The sequence below is a fragment of the Meriones unguiculatus genome, chromosome 14, assembly GCF_030254825.1.
Source record: "Meriones unguiculatus strain TT.TT164.6M chromosome 14, Bangor_MerUng_6.1, whole genome shotgun sequence".
In the NCBI taxonomy this organism is placed as follows: domain Eukaryota; kingdom Metazoa; phylum Chordata; class Mammalia; order Rodentia; family Muridae; genus Meriones; species Meriones unguiculatus.
In genome coordinates this window covers 30848599-30869410 of record NC_083361.1, presented here as the reverse complement: position 1 = coordinate 30869410, position 20812 = coordinate 30848599, and the positions used below count along the sequence as shown (strand labels likewise).

General features: G+C 47.2%; 1 protein-coding gene across 3 annotated transcripts in view; it reads left to right on the top strand.

Annotated features, from left to right (window-relative positions):
- Positions 1-20812, top strand: part of Tub (TUB bipartite transcription factor) — a 77941-nt gene that overhangs the window by 38821 nt on the left and 18308 nt on the right. The window contains exon 1 of one of the 3 annotated variants that reach the window (XM_021661956.2): positions 16091-16417. The exons of the other annotated variants lie outside the window; for them this stretch is intronic. Coding sequence (XP_021517631.1) covers positions 16380-16417 — 38 coding nt within the window. The 5' untranslated portion in view covers positions 16091-16379. Of the gene's footprint in view, positions 1-16090; positions 16418-20812 lie in introns of those variants that run through there. 3 annotated transcript variants of the gene reach the window in all.

Genomic DNA, 20812 nt, shown 5'->3' with positions numbered 1-20812 from the left:
GATTGATATGAAGGGAAGGGTGGAGAGCCATGTTCCTCTGCCTGTTTCAAGCTTGGTGGGCTGGGCCTGACAGGTTCTACAATGAGTTCTACTATAGAATCAGTCTCACATCTGTGGCCTTCTGGATGTAGGTTGTGTTTATAGCTGTGTCTGTGGACACTTGGAGTATACTTGTCTGTCCTTCCCAATGACCATCCTGTGTCGGTACCAAGCATTAGCCAGTGTTTATCAAACCAGGCCACTGAGAAAGCAGACTGGGTAAGGTGTAGCACTGGTTGGGGTTGAACACTGATGTCTTGTTTGAGGTCTAAGTATGAGAATTGTAGGCAAGAGGATTAGGAAATGCTGATCTAATTAAGAGCCCAAGATTACCCTCAGGTAATGAAGGGGATGGCTCATCAGGGACACCTCAGCTCAAAACAATCAGACTGAGGGGCATAGTACCCAGGGATGGACGGGTGGTATAATGTTGCAGGCAGTGGGGCCTCCTAGAATCTCAAGACAGACAGGCTGGATGAGGAAGGAGGGAAGTCGGGGCAGACATGGCTTATGGAGCAGGAGAAACTAGCAAAGCATGATGGATGAGCAGCTTAAATCCTGGCTCCATAGGACTCAGCAGGCTTGAGAATAAATAGATAAGGATCCTCAAGGCTATTTGAGATAGAGTGGAGCAGTACAATGATATATGCAACTGAGGGATTTTGCAGACTCAGAGCCAGTGGCCTCTCCAAGCTGAACCAGGTAGTCTGAGAACAAGGGAGGACAAAGGTCAGCATGTATTGACAGTGGGGCCCTCAGAGAAGCAGTGGAGCTGGGCCACCAGATCAGCATTCCCGCCCACCAACTAGACAGTGGCAGTGTCTGTCTTCAGAGGTCAGGCCAGGAACATGGACATCAGGCCAAGGGAAAGTATACTTATTGCTTTAGTGACAGGTGTCTTCAGTTCACAGATGTCTGGCCTTGGGCAAAAGAAAATACTTCTTTTTTCTTTCTCTTTTTCTCTCTCTCCCGGCCTGTTGCTCATAAAGCCTAGGTTTGGGTAGGGATGGGCTAAACAGGTATGGGCAGAAGAATTGTGGTAGATGCTCCAAAATGGCAATGGTTGAGAAATTGTTTGGTGCAGAAGTGTAGGTTATAGATTCTGATCCTGACACTGTGCTTCGTGTAACCACTGGCTAATGCTTTTGGGCCCTGGCTTCCTTATTTGGAAAATAGGGGCATCCATAACTGAGAAGAATAAATGAGATGAATGCATGAAAATATTCTCTGTAGATCTTTTGAATTTTTTTGAAGCAGGGTCTTGATATACAGGCCATCATGGCTTCAAATTTGGTGTTCTCCTGCCTCAGCTTTTTGAATGCTGGTCTTAGAGGCAGGCACCACCATGTCTGTTTTCCTTGGTCAGTTAATACCAGTTTTCTTCCTTTTTCCTAAAGGAAGCTTGGGCATGGCTGAAAGCCCAGGTCAGCCTCCATCTTGGGCTGAAAACAAACAAGCCTGGGAGCATGGAGTAGGGAAGTGGAGGTAACGTGCGGGAAGAGTAGGACCAGAGGCAAGCCTAGGACAGACAAGCTTCTGGGTTCATCTAGCCTGGGGTATTGATCAGGGGTATGGCTCAGGGGTATGGCTAGACAGAGACACAGCATAGGAAGCAGCAAATGCCTGGGAAAATGCAGTCTCGGTTTCTTTCTCCAAAAAGTAGAACTGTATGTGGGCTAAGCAATAAGGAGGGAACGCACTCCAACCTATGCCGTAGGAGGTTCCTGTGGCTGTAGAGACCTCCGTTGCCCTACAAACCATGGACTCTGATTTGGAGTCTGACAGACGTGGACGTCTGATCTAATGCCTCTCATTTCTTAAATTCTGTGACCCTTTGATATGCCCTAAGAAATAATTCCAGTCATCTACAGATGAGAAACGATTTAAGGTGACAGAGCGAGTCAGTACCGGACTCGACACGGTTAGGAGACCAGGCAGCCTGGCTGCAGCAGCTGTCTCCAAAACACGTGCTTGTCCTGCCCCGAGGGCCGTCCTGCCCCCAGGGCTGCCCTGCCCCAGGCCATCCTGCCTGGAATCCTGGGCACCTCCAGTGTAACCTCCCTCACAGCCCACACCTTACAGGTGTCTCTGCTTTCTCTCAGAACTGCTCCGTGGCTTCCTGTGAAGCCCCTTCAGATCATAGCACTTCTTTTCCCTTTTTGTTTTTTATTATGTCACTCTAATAACCTTTTTTTTTTTTGTTACGGTAGTTTAATTTATTCTTTGACAGTTCCATGCATGCATATAATAAAATCTGATCACACTCATACCTTCTCTCTTATTCTCCTCTCACCCCTAGCAGCCTCCCCTCCATCAAGTACCCATCCCACTTTCATGTCTTTTTTTGTTTTTGTTACTTTGTGACCCACCCTAACCAGGGCCACCTGCAAGAGCATGGGTGTTGTGCTATCCACTAGAGCATACATATATCACTGAGGTCAGTGACTTTTCCGCCTACAGCAGCTCTCAGTTGCATTAGCTCTCCTGGTGGGGGCAGGGGAGCATGGGGGCCCATGAATCCCTCTCCCATCTACTTCTGTATATTTACTAGTTCAATTTTGTGTGGGTTCTGTGCATAGCTGTTGTAAGTTCATTAGTGTCATGGCTGTCCCATACTGATAAGATAGCATTTCGCAGACCTCCTTTTTTTCCTTCAGCAACTCCTGCTCCCTCTTTCTACAGTGTTCCTTGAGTCTTGGAGAGGGTAGATACGGGGACCTGTTTAATGCTGAGCACTCAACAGTCATTTGTTTTCAAGACCTTGACCCAACCTTGAACCTCCGGCTTAACTACCATTTGCTGCAAAGAGAAACTTCCTTGATCAAGGCTGAGAATGACTACTCTCTATGGGTATAAACAGAAATATTTAAGAGGCAGTTTGATATGTTCAATTAACAGCAAAAAAGTAGCCTAGTTTAACCTCAGCGATGGGCCTTTGACCAGGGCCGCTGTATTGGGCATGAGCTCCCACCTAGAGAATTAGCCTCAGGTTCAATCAGAAAGGATCTATTACCTCCTGTAATGGTTATGCCACTATTTTACCAATAAGCACTTCATATCTCACATGTTGGTGTTGTGGCATACAAGGTCAATGGCTAGGGAAGACTGATATTGACTTTTCCCCTCATCCACATCTGTAGCAATCTCTGGCACTTAAGACTAGCCAGTAGGGAGGCTAGTTAGCTCAGTTATAACCTTGCTTTTCTGCATTCTATAACAAAAGTGTATGGTGTCTTTAGCAACAAAGTTCTGTTCATTTCTTTTCCTTCCTTCTTTCTGTAAATTTGAGACATGCTCTTGCTATGCAGGCCAAGATAACTGCAGACTCCTCAGCCGGGATTTTATGCACATACCACCAAGCCTAGCTTCAGATCATATCATTTCCCAAGCACTAGCAAACTGCCATTTCTCATTATTAAGAGCACCAATGGTTGAGGAGATGGCTAAGTAGGGAAAGCACTGCCCTACAAATATGAGGACCTGAGTTCAAATCTCCAGAACCCATATAAAGCCAGGGCCATTGGCAGAGGTACTAGTTTAGGCACATTTTAAGTAAAGTGAGAGGCAGAGATAAAACTCCCAGTAGCTCATGGGCTAGCTACCTTGGTGCACACAGCAACAAACAAACAAACAAAAAAAAAACAAAACAAACAAAGAAAAAAGAGGGAGACACTGTCTCAGACAAGTTGAGAGCAAATACAGATACCCAATGTTATTTCTGTCATGTCATGTGTCATCCACACTCACACATGTGTACCCACACTCACATATATACACATCATACACACACACACACACACACACACACACGATTAACTTCCATGGCCCTAAATACTTCTCCAAGTCCTCTTCTTTATATTCATCCCTGCTCAAAAAGGCTAGCCCCACCACCCATCACTGTGTTCTCCCCTTCATGGGGTTTCTGTGCCATACCTACATTCACTTGAATCCCCACCCTATAGATCCCTGCCTGGTACCCCAATTCCTCTCATATACCTCCATGTTGTGCTAGGCTGAGACTATGTTTGTTGTATCTGCATCTATCAGTGTCCTTCACTGACCTTAGTCTTCACAGCCCCAGTCTGTGCCGTGTCCCATTCATCTCTAAATCCCCAGGACAACAGGTATGAGTACACAGTGAGCCTCACCAAACAGATCTGGCCGATGAGGTCCCTTGATGATTGAGGGGAAGAAAATACAAGTGTCTTCCTGTGCTACTTTCTAGAGCTGCTGTAGAAACTGTGCATCCAAGATAGCTGAGCTAGAAGGACCACTGAGGTCATCTGCATTAATCCTTTATCTTTGAGATGTTGGACTGAGGCCTAGAAAGGGGGGAAGACTTAGCCCAAGATTGCTCAGCAGGGAGAAGTTGTGGCTGGAATTCAGACCCCTGTCTTTTAGCCCAGGTTTCTTTCTGCTCTAACCATTTTATCTTGTTCTCTCTCTCTGCATAAACATTTACCACAATGGCAATTTACTTGAACTGAAAAATCAGCCCTTGGCCTTATAGTTCTTAATCTCTCTTTGTTCCCCTGCAGATAACAACCATAAATTAAACTTTTGACATTTTCACTAGTATTCTTAGTATGTGTGCTGATTACTGATTACATTCTTATGAAGTAGTGAATATTAAAAGCACAGCTTTCTCGGTTTGTTGTTGTTGTTTTATTGTTTATTTATTTATTTATTTATTACTTTGTTTCTATGTGTATGGGTGTTTTGCCTGCATGTATGTCTGTGTACCACGTATACTGGTGCCCATAGAGGCCAGAAGAGGGCATCAGATCCCTTAGGATTACAGTTTCAGACTATTTGAGTTGCCATATGGGTACAAGGAATTAAACTTAGGTCTTCTGGAAGAGCAGCCAGCTCTGTTAACCACTGTGCCATTGCCCCAGCCTCCAGGTTTCTTATTTCATCCTTTGAAGATCCGTGTGAAACTTAGGTCCACGACCAAAGTGTCTTAGTCATTACAGCTCTGTGCTTTGACATCTGGTGGGACTGCTGTACCTCTCCTTAATCACTATCAGAATTTTTGTTCTTTGCCTTTGTCCTTTAGTTTTGGCTCACTTTTTTTTTTTTTATCTTCCAGATATTATTTTGGGTTATCTAGAGGAATTAACATCAAGGGTACTGTAAGGCAGGTCAATTAAATCTGGCTGTCAACATGACAAAGAGGTCCAGAGATGGGTGAAATGGGGTATGTGTGAGACAGTGAGTTAGTTAATTTTCTTATTGCCTGACAAAAGCAGCTTAAGGAAGGATTTAATTTGGGACACAATTTCAGGAGGCACTCAGAGCACCATGGCAGGCATGGCACGGCAGCGGGAGGCAGCTGGTCATGTTGCCTCTGTGGTCAGGAAGCAGAGAGAGGTGACAGTGGGTGTCCAGTCAGGGCCAGCCCATGGAATGCTGCTGTCCCCATTCCTCCCCAGTTAAATCTCTCTAGAAAGGCACCCAGTGCCGACCTTGGCATCCATATGCATTGACACCGACATGTGCATAGATGAACATGTCTACAACTCTCTCTCTCTCTCTCTCTCTCTCTCTCTCTCTCTCATGCACACGCACACATACAATACCAAAGCGGAGCTTAAGAAATCCCTGCATATTATTGAGCTTCAGAATCCCCTTGGAACTGTTATTTGAGTAAAACAGTCTCATTAGGAAAAATTATTGTCTTTAAAACCATCTTCTTAGGAATCTGAGTTTCTCATATAAATCTCAATTACATCTTAAGGGTTTCTGCCTATGGACCACAATGAGCCTCATTTATATTATTTTAAGATGTGTCCTTCGTAGTCCTGCCACTATGAATGAGATATTTTTCATTTTCATTTTGTACCATTTCTCTATATCAATATTAAAATAGGATTGACTGGGTTTTTGTTGTTGTTGTTGTTGTTGTTTAATCAGACATCTTTGATGAACTCCAATTCTTGTATTTTTCTTGTTGATTTCTTCAGGTCTTCCTGGGACCCCAATTTATATTTGCTGTCTTGTAAATAGTCTGCCTTTCTAATACAGTAGGCTAATGAGTGCTCATCATTGCTGTCCTTTAGAGAAAGGCGGGTAGTCTGGCCCTGTAACCTATGCAGTGGGCCATTTCCACAACCTGGAGCAAGGGCCTGGGACCTGGGAGGGCAGGGATAGCAGGGGACTCCAGTCACATCGGAGAACAGTGGATCCAGGCAGACCAAGAACCTAGCACGCGTGAAGACTAGTGGGGAGCAGAAACCATCAGCTGTGCAGGCACTTAAAAAATGGCCGTGGAGCATGGAAGTCAGCAAAGGAGTTTAAACAGCAGGTGCACAAGGATGGATTTGCATTCTGCAAAGATCACTCTCTGCCATGTGAGAACAGACTGCAGGGGGGCCAGAGGGAAAGGGGGTGCAGCTCCTTATATAACAACTCACACAGCCTAGTGGCTTTTGTATATTAACTGTTCTGCTCCTAGGACACACCAAGGCAGGGAGTGCTTTTAAACCAGCACAGATTAGCACGGGCAAAGTTAATGGTGGCACTGGGCATGGTGAGTGGGATTAAACATATCAGGACCTGGTGACAGACTGGCTGTTAAAGGAAGATGGCAGAGGCTCCCCATCTTCTATGTGAGCAGGTTTTCTACATATCCATTGACCATGGGAATAGTCCTGCTGTGTTAGCTACAGCTCTTGTCCCCTCTGTTCTCCATGGGAATAGAGGGAATTGAGGCCAGTTCCTAGGGTGCTTCCTGTCCTCCCTCCCTCCCTCCCTCCTGTTTTCTGGGCATAGTGTGGAGTGTGAGCTTCCTCCTCTGCCTCCTGGAGTAGCTGGAGGCTGAAGGGAGAAACATTTGTCCTAAACTGTCAGATGGGAACACATACAGCCCTGGAGGCTTAGAGATTTAACCCTCTCCTCACAGAGCCATACACTGAGGCCAAGGAATCTGGGAAGACACTTTCCTATGGGCTCAGAAGAGGCCAGGAACTCGGACTTAGAACTTATGTTTCCTGATGCATGAAACACTGGTTGCATTTTCAGAGCATGTGAGGATATCAGAAAATGATATTAGCAAATGTCTAGTTACCTGCAAGGGGCCAAACAAAGATCCTAAAGTCCACTAGAGTAAAGAAGATGGAGTGAGGCATTGATTTGGCAAGATAAATGAGTGGCAATAGTTTGCAGAAAGCAGAGAGGCTTAAACACAAGTATTGGAGCTAGGACAGAGCCCTGGGGAATAATCAGGGTAGTGGAGCAAAGTATGACCCAAGCTAGAGGAATTTCTTACCTCTGAGGGCTCTGCCCACAGGGAACAGTTTGGAATCTCTGTAGTTCATTCTGAGGGTGTTCCAGCTCACCTCTCTCCAAGGGAGATCCCCAGAATGTCTGACACTTGTGAGGATTGGATAGGGCCAGCTAGCCTGAGGTGTCCAGCTCAGTGTGTAGCTGAGTGTATGGCTCTTCACCCTGTGTTTCCACAACCCTGTTAGGCTCAGGGCAGTAGGACCAGAAAGAGGAAGGCTCTGCATTGAGAAGGTAGTGATTGTATAATACACACAGACATAGAGAAATGGTAGACTGTGACAAAGACCAGGAATAAGAAGAGATCTGAGACTGGTAGACAAGCCTGAGGAGGGTGCTTCCCCATCCGGCCCTTCCACCCTGGGTGTGATCTCACTTGAGAAAGTCTGGAAACCAGTTACACACTGCCTCATCCCAGTGCCAGAACTCAGACACACTGGAGGGACAGGAATCTGTCCCACTCCTCCTTGTGCCAGGCAGAGCATTAGCTGGGATCACCTCTGGCCATCCCTGTCTCTTCTGTGGGCAGCAGCCCTATGCCCCAGACCTTAGCTGACGTGAGTAGATCCCTGCATTCTGACTGCCCAAAGCTTATCTGCTCTTCCCTGTGTGAGAGCACCTCTGGTTACTGTGAGCAGTCAGTGAGGTCGAGGTCATACTGCTGGTGCTTTGCTGTCCTTCAGTGAGGGCTCAGCGAGTGGGAACTCTGATGACTATATGATGTTGCCTCACTCTGGAGCTTGGGATTCAATATCCACAGTTTTCCCTCTCCCTTTGCTTCAGCCTCACATACTGTACAGTAAGCAAGGATACACTATCTTCACTTAAAACAAGGTGACCCCAAGGGAGTGGTCCCTGGCACCCGTGAAATGCCAATACCAAAAGGACAGGAATCCAACCCTTCTCACTAAATCTTGCCTGTGTTTGATACCAGCGTTTCTTCTGTGGAACAAAAAGATTCCATCCTTACTGCAGAGTTGAGCACACAATCATCTTTCATGTCCCAATGGTCACAGTGTAAAAAGCCAAAATGTCTGAGAAAGCTAGTTCTAGATAGAGTCTTTGGAATCATCCTGATTTTCATGGGGCAGAGAGGAGGCTCCTCAAGGTCATAGTACACGAATGACATAGTCACAACAGAGCCAAGGACTGTGTTCTCTCTCCTGTGCCCTCAGTATCTAAGAGCCTTCCATTCCCATTCCATAGATGGAAAACAGAGTCATCGAGGAAACACAGCTAACTCTACTCCCATGGTGCCACACTGTCAGACTCAGCATCTTCAATGACCTAATAGCTTTCTAGTCTGCTATTTATGAGACAGCAATAGCCATAAAGAAGTGCTATGGACTCCCCACCCTCTCAAAAGAAAGCATATCAGAATATTTGGGGTAATAAAATTAGCAAATAGTTGACATTATAATTCAGGGACTGATTCTTCTAGTTTGTAAATTCAGGAGAGGACTGTTTAAAAATGCATTTCAACCTTTAAATAACCTTGGTTTTCTTAGATAAGGGGAAAAAACAGGTCAAGAATCCATACTCATGGGCTTTGCCACAAAAAGGTTATGGAATAAAACGTCCTTTGCTGGAGGATACAAAGGAACCAGCTTTCTGTTTGACAAAGGAGAGGGCTCCTCCAGATAAATCCTGCCTTATGGACAAATGAGGGCTCCCTCCCTCCCTTCCTGATCAGCTTAATTCCCTGTTGCTTATCTGCAAATCCAATAACCACAGTAAAACAAGAGCTCCTGGAGTCTGAGCACAGGGGTCTGGGCTTCTTATCTTCTATTTTAAACTCCAGCCTCAGTTCTTGGGAGAGCTGGGCCAGTCTGCTTGTTGGAGAGGGTGGGGAGTGGGGGGAAAGCAAGCAGAAAAACTTTGAGTTAGGAACACAAGCTACCCCAGGTCAGAGACATGGTGCTTCTGCTCTGCAACTAATTGCCCAGGAGATACTCAGGCAATGCCTCAAGATGGAGCAGGGTTGTGTTAGGTGAAGGGCAGGAACAATGATTTAGCATCCTTCCTGCACCTCTGTGCTTCCAGTAAAATAACCACAGGCTGCACAAGTGAGAGACCCTGAGCTCCACCCACTGCACCCACATCAAAAGTGGGGTATAGTAGCCTGTACTTGTAATCCCAGTGCCGGGGAGGCAGTGATAGGAGGATTCCTCAGGGCATGCTGACCAGCCAGTCTAGCCTAAAAACAGAGAACCCCAGGTCTCATCAAGGCTGCCTCAAAAAATAAAATACATGACTCCCAAGAACAACTGGAGGTTAGCCTCTGGACTCCATGTGCATAAGCATGCACACACGCATGCAGGCACAATAAACACATAACCAGACTAAGAATTGTGAACACTTCTTACCCTGCCTGTATGATTGGATAGCCACCTGCGATGTCTTCCTGTCTTATATCAGGATATTGTGATATCCTTGTGCTGTATCGTAACACTCAAGGTGACTTGGGGTATATCAGCCCACATGGTTCTACAATTGTTTTATTTACCAAATGCATTGTGCACAGACAGTGTTTGTCTATCTCCCTAATCCTGGGTTTGAGATGTTGTCTTCCATGCAAGGATCACTAGGTCTCGAGTGCCAAAAGCTATTGTTAAGAGGCACTGGCAGCATCTAGAAGGAGGAACCAGTAGTGGAGTATATGGTACCCAGGGCGGCATAGCCAATAGCACAAGACCAAGCCTTCCTCACTCTAAGCAATTTTATTTTTAATGAGACTGTTCATTCATTGCCATTATCCCATCACATTAATCTGTTCCTCTGTCTTTAAATTTTTCCCATAAAGGATGCTTTGTGATCCATTCAGTGAACTCAGAATTCCTTGTTTAACTGAGTCCCAATCAATAGACATTTATCCCACCTCTGCTGATTTCTTCTGTTCTAAATAAAATGTTAATGAATATATTTGTGTGTCAATACACATATTTTCTTTGGCTAGAATTCTGGAACAAGAATGAGTCAAGAGCTCATCCTCTTGCTTGGTTTTCTCTAGAGGAGGATAGTTAAGCAAGCCTTTTGGCTCTGGAAGTCTCTGCTGCCTAAATTTAAACGTGAACTCTATTATTTATTGTGTGAATGGCCTTGAGCAAATTCTGTGCTCTTTTATTTCTTCATCTGTAAAACAGTGGTCACAGTCGTGGTTATCTCAAGTGATGTGGTGATGAGAGGAGCTACGTGTAACTATGTTGAATGACCATGACTCATGAGATATCACAAAACAAATTTATCTTTGTCTCCTATGAACTCTTTACATTTATTCTCTGCAGCCTTTTTCTCCCTGGAATTAGATACACTTTAACCCTAAGACTAAACCTTTGGGCTTTTATGGCCATTTTCAGGCAACCCAAAGTTGTTTTTTCTGTCATCTGTCCTATTAGGCTAAAAATAACTATCTCTCTGTATGTGATGTGATGCTGGGAATCAAACTCAGGACCTTATCCATGGTAGGGAAGGTTTCCACCATAGAACTGTATCTCTCACCTCCAAAAGATTCGTGGACCATCAGTTACTTTAACAACTCCCTCCCGGTACAGGTACAGTCTAATACAGAACAGCATCCTGCGGGCAGAGGGTGACCTCTCAAATAACTATCTGACCCCTCTCCTGGTTTTTGATAGAAGGAGGGAGATGGGGCACAGGGGATCAGAATTCTCCCAAGACTATACTCTGAGGAGCTGCTGTGTGTTTTTGTTTGTTTTTCTGGCCTTCCCTCTCTTTGGAGTGCCACTGTGGGATCTTAGAGACCATGCTGTCACTGATGTTCCCTCCAGCAGATTCCTTGATATAGCTTTACTCCCTCCCCTTAGCTTCTTCTCAAGTTTCCTCTCAGGCCCCAGAAAACTCATGTTTGCTCCCTTCCTGGTGTCGTCACCTCCCATAATGGAGGCCTCTTGGCCTGCACCTAAGCCATCACACTTGACTATCCTGAAGTAAGGATCAATAAGAACCACTCCTGTTTCTTTGCCTTGCAAACCGGGGGCACAAGGCTACACTGAGTCCCCAGCAACCTCTCTGCCATCAGGAAAGAGGCAAGTCACCACTGGTTCTGTGTATTTGTTAGAAATGGATCCATTGTTTGTCCATTGTGCCCCAAGACTGTTCTGGCCACACATTAAACTCTACTATGGGTCTTTGCCAAGCCTTTGAGATGAAGGCAATAGCTTCCTCCACATCTTTCAATTATCAGGAATCACTAAGCCCTAAGTCTTTCTCTAAAAACTTCCCCAGACCTTTTTCGGAGCCTCTCTTGTATGTGCCAGGATATGTATTGGCTCATGGTACAGATCAGATCCAGGCTTTTCTAAGTACTGCTTAGTGTATTATTACCCTCCACTTGTGAATGTGCCATCTTTTTTTTTTTTTTTTTTTTTTTTTTTTGAGACATGGTTTTTCTGTGTAGCCCTGACTGTCCAGGAACTCCCTCTGTAGACCAGGCTGTCCTCAAACTCATAGGTTCACCTGCATCTGCCTCTCAAATGCTGGGATTAAAGGCACAGGCCATCCTCACCCAGTGAATGTGTGATTTACTAATTCAGATCGTTGACCAGAACATGGAGCAGAAGAATTCTATTTTATCATCTATCACCCAGATTTTGTTTTTATGAACTACACAGAGGACTGGCTGGCATAGCCACATACACTTAGTAAATGGCAGTCCTGAATGATGCAAACCCAGTGGCCCTCTGTTTATCATTCATTGATTTCATAACTGTTATATTTGCTCTTTTTTTTAATGCCTTTAGAGCTTAGAGCCATGAACACTATTCTCGTGTGTATGTGATTATCTGCTTATTGTGCTCAGCAGTGATTTGGAAAATAGCCTGTTTTTCTACTAGCTGTTACCCTCCGTGTTTTCAAAGGCAGCCACGTACCTGTTGACCTTCACTTTCATCATCCACAATGGAGCTGACAGTCTTCGTAGCTCCAAGTAGGACTTACATGTGGTACTGTATGGCAACTGACATGCTACCATGTACACCACAGCTTTGGAAAGTGCCGGACTGTTTGAGCATGCTGGGGTGCTTATTTGGGCATCCCATCTCATAAACGAGTTCTTCCCATTCTAAGCTCATCAAAGATGCTTAATGCTGTATTCAGAATTGCATACTTACTGATATACATTCTGTCCTCACCCTGCTAATTTTATCCTCTTACTCTCTTTTCCTACTAGCAGTTTTCTATACTATTTGTTATCCTTGTCTCCTTTTGGTTATCTTGCCAATCATAGCTATCTAAAGGTTACTTCTGGGCAGTTTATTCTCAGCTTAAAGCCCGTTCGTTAGTGACTCGCCATTGGCTATAGGATAAAACCCAACAGCACAAATGATCTAGCTTTGCTCAACTTTCTAGCCTCTCTGCGGCCACCAGGGACCATTCAGCACACTGGTTAACACCCCGAGCTTCAAGTGCACTGGCCATGCACCCCTCTGTGTCTGTGACTTTGCTCATGGCACCTTGTTAGGAGTGAGTATAGTATTTGGTAGTCATAGTCTCTTGGTAACTATTCACTTCCCCCTTTCCTTTCTTACCTATCTATTAAAAACATCTTTCTCATCCTCTGAGGCCCAAATCAACCATTATCCTTTTCTATTCATAGGAGCTCTTTCTGTGTTCTTCCTCCTTCCAACATCGTTAGCTGTTTCTCCTCTGGTCCCCTCACCCAGCACTTGGTTACTGATACTGTCATCATTTCTTCCTATTTCTACTGCCAGAGGGAAAATTCCCTGAGAGAAGTCTTGCCCCTTATCCCTGCCAAAGCCTCCAAACTTTGCGTCAGCCTTAAACCCAGTAAGATCCAGTTGATTGATCTGAATTGCTTTTGTCAGACTTCAGGGCCACAAAGCCAAGCCACAAGGCAGGGACCAGTCTGCATTTGTGTTCGTTTATTATTCATATCCCTCTGCTTCCAAAATTGAAAGAGGCAGCTTCATTCAACAAACTGCTGCCCTAAGCATGGAAGATGTAAGACCCTACACGGCAGTGACAAAGTGCCAGAATGCAAGCCTTCTTCTAGGCTGAACTGACCTTGTTGAGGAGAGCTGGCCCTGGGGACCTCAAGCTTAGATGGCGTGCCTCTCACGCACTGCCTCCACGTTGTTAGGAAATACCTAAAGTACAGAAAGGACTTAAAATTTCTAGCAAATATCCTATTCTTACTGTATTTAGACCAGTGGCAAGGAAGGCATCATGGGATTGCTGTGTAGAAGTGTTTCAGTAGAAATGATCTCGTTCCTGGGGCTAAATTTGAAAAGCTTATGCCCTTCTTCAAAGTCACTTATATAGCACAATTGTAACAATGTATAATGTTTAGCCATGGCCTTTATAAAATTCTGTATATGGCTTTCTAGAGCAGCTTTTTGATAGAGACACTGGGGTTAACATAAAAGGAGAACCAGTAATGCCATTCAAGTGGGAAAACCCACCATGAGGTATGAGCTGAGTGTGAACAAACCCTGTAGCTCATCCTCATCCTCTGCTCCCACCTCTTAAAAAAACACATCTCACCAACATTCTTGTGCAGACCTGCTCTGTCTATAGAGGAGCTCCTCCTCCCTCTCTTCTTCCCTCCTCTCTCTCTCATGTACTGACATAGAGTCTCCAATAGCCTCTCATATCTCACGTGTACATACTTACTCATGCAGTGGCATACATTTCCCCTTTCTCTTAAATATCACTCGCCCGCCCACTCACTCACACACATGCATGCACACACCCTCACACATGCAATAGCATACAGCTTCTTGGTCCTCCCACATCTCATGTACAAACATATTTTTAGGCACACAGATTCATGCGTGCACTGGCACAGTCTTCTGAATTCCATGTGCACACCCAGCCCTACAGAAAAAGAAGACATAGAAACTGTCTTATTTCTGCATCTCACTCCACCTCCAGCTTTTTCTCCCTTAGGACAAAGCCTGGAGTGTCTGCTTAAGAGATTCAATTACTCCAGGCCCCTGAGACCTTCCAACTTAATTCTTATTGCATTAAAAGGTGTCAGATAATTTGGGAAGAAAAGGGGAAAACGCAGCCTCAAAGTCTTGACAGGAAAGTCTTCCAGACGCTTGTCACCCTGAAGAGGAAGATGGCAAACAGAGGCGGCATGGACAATGGGGAGTTCAGAGGTCAAAGCCTCTCACACACGTTTTAGGCAGGGTTCTAGCTCAAAGGACAGGGGCCTCTGACGGATTAGCTTGTGCTGAGAGCTGTCAGGGAAGGAGGGACCTACTAGCCCCTCACTGCTGCCCTTCCTGGGAGGCGGATGTGTGGAGATCAGGAGATGCATCCCTGAAGGCAAGGCGGCAGCCTCTCAGGCGATTCTTCCCTTTTTCTAGAGGTCTGTGATGACAGTAATAGCCCTTAAGAGGTTGATAGATAATCAAGGTTAACTGTTTAGGAAGTGAAGGTTCTGCCCTAGACAGAGAGGCGTTCGGTAGTACACTTGTGTGCACTGCATATACTTTGGGAGCTGGAGAATGTGGGCTGAGAGCAGGCATGTGAATGTTGGCTTCACCAAAGACTGCCTATGTGACCTTGGTCATGAAGCCGTCTTCTCTGTGCTTCAGTTCCTTTGCTGAAAAACAAAATAAACATCAATACACTTCCGAGGGCAGTGGTAAGGATTAATGGAGCTATACAGATCCCCCCTTAACAAAGCCCCAATTCCCGATAGCTCACCAGGCAGTGCATTCATCATTACTCTTGTGTTTGCAGTTTATGGGACAGACAGGGCAGACAGAGAAGCTAAAAGAAGTTCCAGGTGTGGATCCCGGCTTGGCCCCAGAGTAGCAAGATGGGACCCACTCTAAGTATGCGGGTCACTCTCACAGTCTTCCCAGTCCTGCCAGAACATCTTCCCCTGGACACTCTTCTGGCTAGCTGGTGATGCTGAGCGCAAGGTACACTTGAGGACACCCAGGTGATGTATAGGGTCTGGGCTAATCAGTAGTCCCTTCCCTGACCCCTGCCACAGGCTTCAGGCTGGCCGCTCAGCCTGCTGCATCACTAGGCACCTGGCCTCTCGCTGCTTCTAACTAGCCCTGCTATGGATCTTCCACCCTTCTGTCCCCTGCCCTTTATTAAACGTGGTCCTGGTTGTAGCCAGGACCTCATCAACATTCAAGGCTAAGAGGATCTTTCTTGATTTTGCTGCCCTCTAAAATGGCTTTAAAGGACGAGAGATCCTGGTTCAATTCCAGCTCCACCACTTCTTTGCTCCTTGCCCTTGGGTTCCTTAGGATTTCTCAGACTTCATTGTCTGGGAAATGGGGATACAATATTTGCTTCTCAAAGCTATTGTGCTCACTCATGCTCCAACTTTCTAAGGACCTTGAGTGCAACAGTGCTTCCCTTGGTTGTGGAAGCATACATGGGAAGTGTCAGGTCCAAACGAAGGACCCAGGCAGAGGAAACATTTTTACTTAACTAAATATCAGAAGATTCTGGAGACAGGAGCGTGAAATGGGAGGTTGAGAAGGAAGCAAGGCCTCAGTTCTCAGGCCAGAGGCTCTCCTGACACCTCTAACTTGACTCCCCTTGTCTCTGTCCCGGGTAAATCTGATATAGCCAAGGGTTGAGGGATAGCCGAGGTCCTAGAGGGAGAAACTGGCGCTAGGTGACAGCGTCCTTCCTGGCTGAGGGTGGGCCCACACAGTCAGCCTTCACGGGGCCGGGGTGGGCTCTGCGACGGGGCGGGGCCAGGGGCGGGGCGGGGCGGTGGCTCCACGCGTTGCTCAGCCCGGGGCTGCAGACCCAGCGCCTGCGGTGCGGACTGCCTCTCCCGCCTCCGGCGCGCTCCTGCCCGCGCGCTCCCGCGGACCCGCGCACGCCCGCTGCTGCTCCCTCCGCGCCGCGCAGGCAAACCGCTCTGGGAGCCCGCGGCCGGGGCCCTGGCGTGTAGAGAGGGCCTCGGCGGGCCCCAGCGGCCGGGCGCGGGAGGATGCGGCCCGGGGCGGCCCGAGAGCTGAGCAGGGTCCCCGCGCCAGCCCCTCGAGGTCCCGGCCTCCGGAGCCGCAGCCGCCGCCCCGCCCCCGGGAGACATGACTTCCAAGCCGCATTCCGACTGGATTCCCTACAGGTACGCGGGCCGGCTTTCCCGGATCCGGGGCGCGTGCGGACCCCGACTTCAACCTTGAGGGAGGGGGAAGGGCGGGAGCGTGCTGTCAGGCCACCTACCGCTCCCCGAGTCCAGATGCAGCGTCGGTCAGGCCATCTGGCCTGGAGGCAGGGCACGGATGCCCTCCATACCCTTTCCAACACCGGAGCACGGGTTGGAGATGCCGGGCTTTTCCATCCCAACTTTGAGGGCCTCAGAGCCACCTGCCCTACTCCACCCTCCTCACCATCCCAGGATTCTGAAGGGATCTCGGGCCTTCTTGAGTCGGGTGGCACATGGAGAAAGGAACTGCTGTGAGCCGCCTCCTAGGCCCAGCACCCAAGACGTGCGTCTGGATATCTTGTGCGCACACACCTTTGCATCTTCACTCTTGCACACACAGAGCATCTGCGCGCTGGGCCAAATATGCCCCCGCTGTTCAGTTCGTATCCCTAAAGCATGGATTCGTTGGGACGGTTAGAATCCAGACTACATGGCAGCTTATGTATACGTGTACCCGTGTATCTCCGTAGACCTTAATTCTTGGGCTGCACGTGTGCATACATACAAATCTCTGCATATTCACAGATTTTTGAATAGGAATACACTGTATTAGCCACTCATAAGTCCTATTCAGTACCTTTCAGAGATTCAGTAGTAACCTGCTTGTTAATGGAAGTTGCTCACAATACAGAGAAATTGCTCTCACGCCCTCACCTGCACTCAGGAGCACTGACCCACCTCCTGTCCCTGGTTACTTGGTTGGTCTGACCTAAGACAGACCCGGGTTTTCTTGTGTGGGAGGTGGGGGAGGGGTGGTCTCCAGCCTCACACAGGTGCAGGCCTTTCTCCATCCACTGTACTCAGTTCTATTACCAGGGAAAAGAGCTCATTGCCATAGCAGCGCCACATCCGTGGCCACTCATTGGCTCTCTAGTTGCCATGGGCTACCAGGCTGTCTCTAAGCCTCCCAAAGAGGCATATGTGTAAAAAGGGTGCTGGACTGCTAAGACCCACTCTATTGCTGACCCGGGTGCACATTCAGTGGGTTGCAGAATCAGACATCTAGGACCCACAGAAAGTGATTCTGCCAGAGCCCTTCCAGGGAGTCTGTCCAGATAGAACCCCAAATAGAAACCAGCTGGAACAGCCTGAAGCTTGTTAAAAGCAGGCCGTTCTACCAACAGGCACCTACGAATTCTAGGCCTGCAAATTCAGGGTTTTTCTTGAGAATGATTCCTGCCTCAGCTCAGCTTTTGTGGGAGCTTCTTGAGTTATTTTCTATCTTCCCACCAACACATACACAGACACATGTGCACAGAGATCAGACACAGGGTCTCCTGCAGACATGTGAGTGCAGACCTCAATCTCACATGGATAAAGGAGGAAACTCTGAGTGGGAGCCCAGGCCTGGTTTGTGCTAACTCAAAAGACTAATCTGTCCTTGCCATATATCCAGGCTAGGGGTGCAGGTAGTGTTGGGACCATCTTGGTATTTTCTTGGCTCTCGGGTGCAGCCCCAGAGAGAATCGCTGACCGTTCGTCTGCCAGCAGACCGCTGAACAGACAACAGTGCTGTGGAAATTCCTTCAAGGGGGTCCGGTTGTAGGGTGGTGGCTACCCACAGGCTACACTGTGACTCTGGCAATAATGGCATGCTTAGGTTTTGACAAATGGAAGGCTAGGCTGGTTATAGTTCAAGTCTGATTCTCCCAGGGACCCAAGGACTAAGGCATCTTGCAAAGCTTATAGAGAAAAAAGAAAAAAATCTACCCCAAGCTAAGGAGGGTTCAGCCTGCTCCTGGTAAAAGAGACCTCCAGGAAGTAGGATCATCTCTGAGAAATCTGTTGTAGATACTTAGGGTATTGGTATCCTGAAATGGGTGATTGGCATTCATCCCAGCCCAAGCCTAACCACCCTCCCCCCATTATCCCTCCCACACTCAGCCAGGAGCACAGAATCCTGCCACCCTGGAAGCCTAGCCCTGAAAGCAGCTTGGCACCCTGAAAGCAGGCGGCCCACCCTGCTTCCTTTTTCCATTCCTGCCTTCTTGTTCTGTACAGTAGGGAGGATAGGCATTTAGCGGGGGATGGGCTGTTATCAGAAGGCTCCTCCTCTTCCCTGTTCAGTCTCTCTACGCATGTATATAGAGCCTGGAAAAAGCACTGGACTTGAGGATGGGACTTCCCAGCAGGGGATGCCTGTATTGAGGAAATTCAAGTAGCCCTTTGCCTTACTAGGCTACTGATTGCAGCCAAAGACACAGGTCTGTCTGGTTGCAGAAAACTGGGACAGAAGACAGGGTCTATTTCTCAGTAGCTGGGCAGGGCCGGCGTGTGTACGCGCGCTTTGAGATGGTTGCATCCTGCATTCCCTGGGCTCAGCTTATTTTCTTCAAAGCATCGATAGTTGCTGCTAATCTTCTTAGGGGCAATTTTGGCTCATTTTCTAATGATCATGGATTAAGCTCACATTCCGACTTAAAAGGGAGTCATTTCATTTATAAAGATCAACAGCTAGAGTCATTTTTGCCTTTTGTTTCCCATTGCTAGTAGTTTCCAATTCTGCCCATTTCTCTTTACCTGTATTTGTTTATAACTTTTTATTTTTTTCCAAGACAGGGTTTCTCTGTGTACCCTCAGCTGTCCTGGACTCACTCTGTAGACCAGGCTGACCTTGAACTCACAGAGATCCACCTGCTCCTGCCTCCCAGAGTGCTGGGATCACAGGCATGTGACACCGCGCCAGGCTTCTGTATTTGTGAAGAGTATCAGATGCCTGTAATGTATGACTCAACTTTTAATAAGTAGTAGATGGGTAGTGCTCCCGGAAGGATCGTGGCCTCAGGCGTGTTTTAGGACTGTGTCGCTGGTGTCTGCTCTTGTCTTCTGTGCTTTTTTTTTTTAAGTTGTTTATTATTTATATGTATATATGTGTGTTTGTTTGTATGCCTATTTGAGTTTATGTGTACCAAATACATTCAGGAGCCCATGGAAGCCAGTAGAGGGCATGATGTCCCTTGGAACTGGAGGTACAGGCAGTTGTAAATTGCTATGTGGGTGCTGGGAACTGAACTCAGGGCTTCTGCAAGAGCTGTAAGCACTTTTGCTGCTGAGCCATTCCTTTAAACCCATCTTTGGTATTCTTGTCTGCAGTGTTCAAGGTTTCCTTCACCAAATCATGAACTCTTTGAGAGCAGGGGTGACCTCATGTGATGTCTGGCTGAGACTCCAGCACTACCCAACATCAATAAAATGTTACCTCTCATAATCAAAATGATGTCCATCTTCAACTTTTAGGGCTTCCTGGACTTCCTGGTTCCATTCCTAAGTTTTCAGCACACCTGAAGTGCTCTCCCATCACGGTGAGACCTCCAGAACCCTGTAAGGTACAGGACCAGCCATAGGAACCTTAGGCTGAAAGGGCCCACACAGGCCTTCTCACAGTTTCTGTGTTTTACTGTGTAGCATTCCTGCCAAACATCTTCCATCAGCCAGTTGTGACTGGAAAGCTCTTCCTTGGGTTGAGTCCAAGCTGGACTTTGGTTTCCCAGTCCTTTTGGCTCCTGTTAGACACCCACCCACACCTTCGGTTCTATGGTGCGCTTAGCCTCAGTGTTTTAGTTTTTTGCATCTCATCACCTTTGTGGTCACAAAGGGTCATTTGCACAGCCAATCATGAGAGCCCTGTATTACTTGATTAAAACAACAAAGTTGATTCTGGAGCCTGTTCCCCAGTAATTCCGAATTGCCAAATAGCACCAGCAGCTTTAATTCACCTAGTGTGTTTGGGGACCTCTGGCTGGAAAGAAGATGGCACGCCTTCAGAGGCGAGAGCTCCTCGTCATGAAGGAACTGCCCCCATTCCAGCTGTGCTATGCAGCTGCTAGGCAATGGCAGCCGTGGGCATGGGTTTCCACATTCTGGTGTCTGGTTCCTAGGTTCAGAGCAACTCCCACTGTGACGGAGGGAAGGAATGAGGTAGATAGAAAGGGTTTGCAGGCTGTACAGTGGGGTTGGATGGGACATCTAGATGACTAAGGCTGTCTCTATGTGCCTGTGGTAGTATGCTAGACTAGCTAGAGTTTTTACAAAGTAGAATGTTGGAAGAGAAGGATAGAAACAGGTTTCCTAAGAATACTGGCCATACTGGGCTTTTTCAGCTCACAGTAGAAGTCTCTAGACAGCTGTCTGATCCCTCCTGGGTTGTAAATGGCTATAGCCTGGCTCTGTGGGTGTTGAAGTTGCCGCCTTTTTGGCCTTGGTTAGAGCAGCCAAAATAGGGGATACTGCAGAATGGAGCCAATGACTCAAACATTCCTTGGCCTTCTAGGTCTGGCTCCTAGTAGGAGGTGACCATAATGAAGGAGCCGCTGG